The sequence below is a fragment of the Protobothrops mucrosquamatus genome, unplaced genomic scaffold, assembly GCF_001527695.2.
Source record: "Protobothrops mucrosquamatus isolate PMUCROS unplaced genomic scaffold, P.Mucros_1.0 scaffold537, whole genome shotgun sequence".
Lineage (NCBI taxonomy): Eukaryota > Metazoa > Chordata > Lepidosauria > Squamata > Viperidae > Protobothrops > Protobothrops mucrosquamatus.
In genome coordinates, this window is record NW_015386842.1 from 70,877 (window position 1) to 77,609 (window position 6,733).

At 36.8% G+C, this 6,733-nt stretch overlaps 1 protein-coding gene across 1 annotated transcript; it reads right to left on the bottom strand.

Annotated features, from left to right (window-relative positions):
* Nucleotides 1-334: 334 nt before the first annotated feature.
* Nucleotides 335-5,871, bottom strand: LOC107288343 (cryptic protein-like). Its single transcript, XM_015816957.1, has 6 exons — nt 5,849-5,871; nt 5,234-5,283; nt 4,962-5,144; nt 3,435-3,549; nt 3,242-3,348; nt 335-468 (listed from the first exon to the last, which is right to left on the bottom strand). The coding sequence occupies exons 1-6, from the start codon at nt 5,869-5,871 to the stop codon at nt 335-337; spliced, it is 612 nt and encodes a 203-aa protein (XP_015672443.1).
* Between the last annotated feature and the right edge of the window lie 862 nt (nt 5,872-6,733).

Below are 6,733 nucleotides of genomic sequence, written 5' to 3' on the forward strand. Positions count from 1 at the left end.
TGAAATCTCTTGGACCGCAACTTCTAATATGGGAGCTGAAATTCAACTATTTGAGGGGCAGCAGATATGGAAAGTTGAATTAGGTCTTATACAAATCCTTAATAGCAAAACAATTGCATCTTTTCTTCTTGATACTATATAGTAAACACTATTGGAACGAGGCAATTAAGGGTGATTTCACCATAGAAATGTAACTGGAATTTATGAAAAGAAGTAAACATCTTAAAGCATTCCTGTTAAACAGGTAAATAAATAGTAGAAATGCAACAGAGTCTTTGTTTCTAGCACTCTGCAGATCCATCTGTAGGATTTCCAGTCCAAATAAGTGACAGTTTCAAAGCTGATAGAAAAGTTTTGTGCAGAACCAAGTGAAAAAGTAGCCTAGTAGGAGAATAAGAAAGCATATTGTTTGCTGTAATCTTGGACAATTTGAAGATAAATAGATGAATTCCTCTTCTTTATTTAAAGCTGAGAAAAAAAGGGGGGAAAGGGTTAGTTAAGGAAATCTGCATACAAATTCTTTCAACAATACTTAGTAATTTCCTCCAAGCTCCTCTGGAAGTACTTAAGTAAAATACTAAATGAGACAAGTGTAGAAGTCAATGGCTGATGAATTCTCAGAGGAGAGGTGCAAATGGGATCCATCCGGGCCTTTGAAACCAATTAAAGGTAACTTATCAGCATTAATCACATCACAATCAAAAGTAAATACAAATCACTAGTTAAGAAGCATTACTAATACAATGGATTGTACTTCTTGGCCCTTTTGTCCCAGGTAAGGAAAACAGAAAACAAAATGGGATTAACACTTATAACTTAAGCATGTTGACAAGACTCCATCAAATTTTGGACTGGAACTCATCAGCAATCATACGCATTCCTAACACGATTACTAGAAGTAAGATTTAGATTAAGAAAAGTGGTGTTAGACAAATGGCTTACAAAATTTTACATCGTGATCGTATTTTTGCTTTTATTTAACAATGGTAACATATTGTTGACTAGACATTCCAACAGATTTTGTTTCATATAAGATGATTTGAGAGTGCCAGTTGGGTGTGGTGGTTAAGTTATCAAGTTGGTTCTAGTCCTGCTTTAAGGCATGAAGCTAACTGGATGACCTTGGGCCAATCTCTCTCTCTCTCTCTCTCTCTCCCTCCCTCCCTCCCTCTCAGCTCTTGGAAGGAGGCAATAGCAAATCACTTCCAAAAAATCTTGCCAAGAAAAACTACAAGGACTGGTCAAGAGAGTTGCCAGGAGTGAACAATGACTTTTGAGAGACAGATTCTTGTGTAAAGTGTGTCCTGTCCCTCCCAGTACGCAAGGCTTCTGTGCCATAACAGCTGCAAGTAGGGACAGAAAAAGTAACAAGTTCTCTTGCAAGTGTGCTTCATCTGATGAATGTTTGCTTGTGATGTTTGTAAATGCAGATCAGGGGAAAAAAGGGAATGCTTTTTAAAATGAACAATTGCAATGAAAATCTAGAAACATATCTCTGTCACATCAATTATGTAGAGAAAACTATTCTTAAGGGTTTTTTTTTTGCAGAAAGGCAGTCTCATCTAATGGTTAAAGCACTAGGTTAGAAATAGGGAGACTAAGTTCCAGTCTCACTTTAGACATGAAATCACCTGAATGACCTTGAGCCAGTCACTCTCTCAGCATAGGAAGTAGGTAATGGCAAACCATTTCTGGAATCTTGCCAAGAAAACTGCAGGGATTTTTTCCAGGAAGACACCAAAACTGACTTAATAATATTATAATAATAAAAAAGTTGGAAGGGACCTTGGAGGTCATCTAGTCCAACCCCCTGCTCAGGCAGGAAACCCTATACCATTTCAGACAAATGGCTGTCCAGTCTCTTCTTAAAAACTTCCAGTGTTGGAGCATTCACCGCTTCTGGGGGCAGGTTGTTCCACTGGTTAATTGTTCTAACTGTTAGGAAGTTTCTCCTTAGTTCTAGGTTGCTTCTCTCCTTGATTAATTTCCATCCGTTGCTTTTTGTCCTGCCTTCAGGTGCTTTAGAGAATAGCTTGACTCCTTCTTTGTGGCAGATATTGGAACACTGCTATCATGTCCCCCCTTGCCCTTCTCTTCATTAAAATAGACATACCCAATTCCAGCAACTGTTCCTTATATGTTTTAGCCTTCAGTCTCCTAATCATCTTTGTTACTCTTCTCTGTACTCTAGAGTCTCAACATCTTTTTTACATTGTGGTGACCAAAATTGGATGCAGTATTCCAAGTGTGGCCTTACCAAGGCATTGTAAAGTAGTGTTGATACTTCACATGATCTTGATTCTATCCCTCTGGGTACTCCCCCCCAAAAAAGGTTTTTTTGCACTCTTCCCCTGCCTCCACCCAGGTTTGGGAATGCACAGTAAAAAAACAACAACACAAATTAGTGCACTTTTTACATATAAATAGAAGGTAGGAATGAGTAGAGCTAGTTCCTTTTCAAACCTAATAGCCCAATATATAGTGAAGATAATAAGGTATTTGAATATGGGAGATATACTGTATAGCTGCATTTAAAAAACAATGAGTACTCAAGACCTGAAGGGATCATTATGATAATCTAATCTGAATTACATGTGCTATGTCATAATTCTCTCCCAGTAATCTGTTTCCTTAACTGCTCTCTACATTTTGAAAATAGAAGTCAAAGGAAAACTATGTAGACAAGAAACCTTGGTTTACTTCTCTCAAGTATTCACGTAAAGCAGGTGGTGGATTAGGTCCATTGAGATGAGTGGCTCTAAAAATTCAATCCTAGACCACCAACTATGAGTGAGAGTCCACACAACATCTGAGAGGGCCCTTTCTTGCCTAAATCTGATCTAGAAGGCCTGGCTACCGTAAACTCTCTGAGAAGAAAAACAATAATTGATATAGACAAATGCTGTGACAAAGTTTTCATATAAAGTGGATATAGAACAAAGCACTATCTCAAAAAGCTCTCAGAAATCATATTTGGATTTTAACTCAGTGAAACAAATTCAACAATTCAGAGTAGCCCATAACAATTCATGTAATGCTTCTCCTTTATTCTTTTGCGATGAAAAGTACAAAAACTATTGACATCTTAAAGGCTGTCAATTAAATAACCTAAACTTCACTGCAGAATAATTTATGTCTTATATATGTGTTCATATTTCAGATATAGGACTCTTGGATTTCTTTTTTTTTCTTTTTGCATCAACTACAGGCATATTTTCCCCCCAGTGACATATCTTCTTACCACAGTTTTGTCTTTGTTCAGATAAACATTGAAGAACACCATAACCACATCGACACAGCTGGCAACCTTTCCATATCCATTCTCCATGCATGAATGGGCCACAGTTGCTGCCAATGACAAACCAGAAGATGCAACATTATTTCCAAGTGTCATTGACAAGCCACAATCACCCCACAATATATACCTTCTTTACCTTTTCCGTTCATCATGCTCGCAGTATCTGCCAACAAAGTATTCGGGGCATGCACAGAAACTGCCCAGGATGCAAGTTCCTCCATTTTTACAACAGTGCCGGTTAAGGGTTCGACCTGAAAATGAATAGCCCAGAGTTGACAAAAAAACCCTTCTTTTTCACTTGCTTTTGCCAAGTCTTCCTAGCTGCCAAAGGCCTGCTTCTATTGGCCTTAAGGGCACAATAAAATTAGTTGCCTGTTAAGACTGTTTGTTCAGCTAAGCCCAGATTGTTTAGATAAGGATTAAAAGCAAACTGCTAGAGATTACTGCATGGCCCATGACTTGTTCTACTGCAGAAGCTTGCATGTCAAACTGCAGATTTCACTCCAGCAGAAGGTAATCATACTCTCTTTTGAAAATAGTATTGATATTTACCCAAAGAAAGAAAATAAACATCATTATCTTTTGCCAAATGTACATAGATTTATCATCTTATTTTAGCTAAACTATGCCTTCAAGTCATATACACATACATACACATGTTTTAACTATAATAAAAGCATTATCCTGAAATCTACCTATCTCCTAATTTGCTTGGCAGAAAGAGTTATTGCAAATGGAACTGTTAGAGCTGATGAGTATTTTTTTTTAAGGTCAGTCCTGGGTACATGGAGTTCATTTCCCAGAAGTAAACAATTGGGTCTTACTTTTTGTCACAGCTCATTACAGAAATGTGCCAGAAAAGTACAATAATTTGTCACCTCCATTAGAATTTCCAAGTGAAGAAACATAAGAATTATAATCCTAAACATCTAAAAATCTTAGGGTCTCTAAACATATAGAGGATTAACTGCCTACAGAGCAGCTTCTGGATATTTATTTTAAAAAATACATCACGGCTCAGTAGAATATAATTTAGTGTATAAAGATTGCAGTTTATAGCACAAGCCTTAGTAATATTATTTACAAAGGGTTCATAAGATTTTTGCCAGCTCCCCCACTGACAGGCTACATAGGATTTTGCAACTGAACTCTGCAGAAATTCTACTAATGAAAGACAATGCAGAATCCTATATTGTTGGGAGCAGGGCAATGCATAAATTGATTAATATATTTTTTTAAAAAAAATCTCATTCTGCCTTGCCTATGTCCAGGGCAAATAAGAAGTTATTTTGGGGAAACAGATTTTCCAATGGACATTTCCAATAAATACATGTGTATTTATTGCATTTTTATTGTAAAACATATATTTTATCTTTACCATATTTCTTGGAGGTGGGCAAAAGTAAAACTGGATGCTTGTTCTAAAGACCTCATGGCTGTACCATGCCTACAGTTAAAGGTTGTACAAAATGACTGTGGATAGGATTGGCTAATAAATTTCATGGCAGAGCAAGGATTTGAACCCAGGCCTCTCTTTACTAAGTTCCTGTTAATATATGTCAGCTGACTAGTGTTACGGGCACTAGATTGAAGAAATCTGTTGCTATAATAAATTCAGATATCAAGATTTAGGAAGCATGTAAGCATAAAGAAAGTAACTTACTCTTTGTTAGCCCAGTGAAAGGTACAATTGGTTTCAAGTTGATCTGCTTTTTATACTCAGAGCTCTGATTCATAACACCGAAGACTTTTAATGTGGTGGCTCCTCGCTCTTTTGCACTGTGCTTTTGAATAATGACATCCACATTTCCTTTGGGGTCATGAGTGTCTTCTTCTATTCTAAGGCCTGATGGGATGCAAAGAAAGAAGAACATAAGAGAGTGCACTATTTTACAGACGGCAAAATTGCAACCAAATTATGGGAAAATTCCTCACCTTCTCCAAAATTAATATTCTGCAAAACCAGAGTTATTGTTAAAATAAACCTGGAGAGGCAAAGTATGAACAGACATTAGTTCAGTATGAAAAACATTGGTGTGAGAAAAGAGCATTCAAGTCCACCCCTCAAAAATACTACTATAGAATTCACTCTTGAGTTTTACTGCTGGATTTATGAAGGCAAACTTAAATCACAGACAAAGAAGTGAGCAATTTAATGCTAAACATGCTTAGGCAAAGTAAAGTGAAGTCAAATTGAATTGTCTGAGACTTCTTTCTAAGAGCAACACAATCCTAGGGTATAGATAAGCCACTAAAACACGAAACATTATACATAGTTATAAGATCCCAGCTAAATAGTCCTATTCTTTTCTTTGTTACTGAGATAATTGCTTCAAAATCACATTTATAGCCCTATTACCAAAGCAAATCACTGTATTATAAAAAGACAATAGTTCTGGAAATTATATTTTACTCTCACTAGAGCCAAAATGTTCAATATGTAATATCTCTTGCTTCTACATGGATTACAATTTTACCTTTGTGTATATAAAGAATAGAAGATGCATGACCGAATACAATTTGATTATAGGTATAAAAATGTAAAGTTACCTGGTATTTTGCCTCCAATACATTTTCTCAAGACGTTTTTCTCTTTCAAGCCCACTTCAGTTCTAAAGCTGTTTCCAAATAAGTGTGGTCCAGATTCCTCACCTCAAACAGGAGCAGCTGTTTCATGTGATTAGGTGGACCTTTTTCAGCTATTTCTCATTTCCTCCAGGGGCACATATTCCTTCTAGAAGCTCTTCTGTGGTTAGATTTTCAGAGAGGTATAATCCATTCTAAAGTGGGTTAGCTCCTACCCCTCCCCTCCATAAACACATCTTGCTGGGGGAGGAGCAATCTTTCACATACACTGCAGGGGGTAAAGCTTCTCCTTCACAAGGAGTCTTCTAGCATTGGTCTTCAACTAGTACCGTAGGCTGGTGTTGATAAATTGCCCTATTTTACAGTTGGAAAGAAGAATGGGCCACTAGCTGTGCCAATAATATTTCATTCTTGCTTGCATTGAGTTTAAAGAGAGGGAGATGATGGTCAAGTACAAAGGAGGACAAGGGGGATTCTGTACTTTTAAATTGTGGAATATTCAACAGGCAAGGTGAAGCTTGCATGCAACAGAGAGGAAATTGTCCTTTTCTGTGTCCTTGTAAAAGACTCTTTGCAACTGGTTGTCATAGAGATTCAGAAAGTTATTCCAGAAATTTATTCCAGATATGATAATAAAATATAGCCTTCCTTTGGTCATAAATCTGAAAAAGGCCACCTGCTTTTCACCAAAGAAAAGGATGGCTCAAAACTTGATTATTTAGCCATCAGTTTTTTTAAAATAAGTACGAAGTGTTTTGAAAGGGCTTGTGGCTTGTATTTTTTTTTAAAAAGGTGCATAAAATACAATTATGCACCCATACTCTTTCTGCACTTAAGGAAAACACAGCA

What these genes read in the sequence shown, in the direction of transcription:
- LOC107288343 (XM_015816957.1), bottom strand. Translation starts at nt 5,871, where the DNA reads ATGTATTGGAGGCAAAATACCAG. An exon ending in GAGCATGATGAACGGAAAAG is followed by an intron (nt 3,349 to 3,434) that starts GTAAAGAAGGTA and finishes TGTCATTGGCAG; the next exon opens with CAACTGTGGCCCATTCATGC. An exon ending in TGAACAAAGACAAAACTGTG is followed by an intron (nt 469 to 3,241) that starts GTAAGAAGATAT and finishes TTTTTTTCTCAG; the next exon opens with CTTTAAATAAAGAAGAGGAA.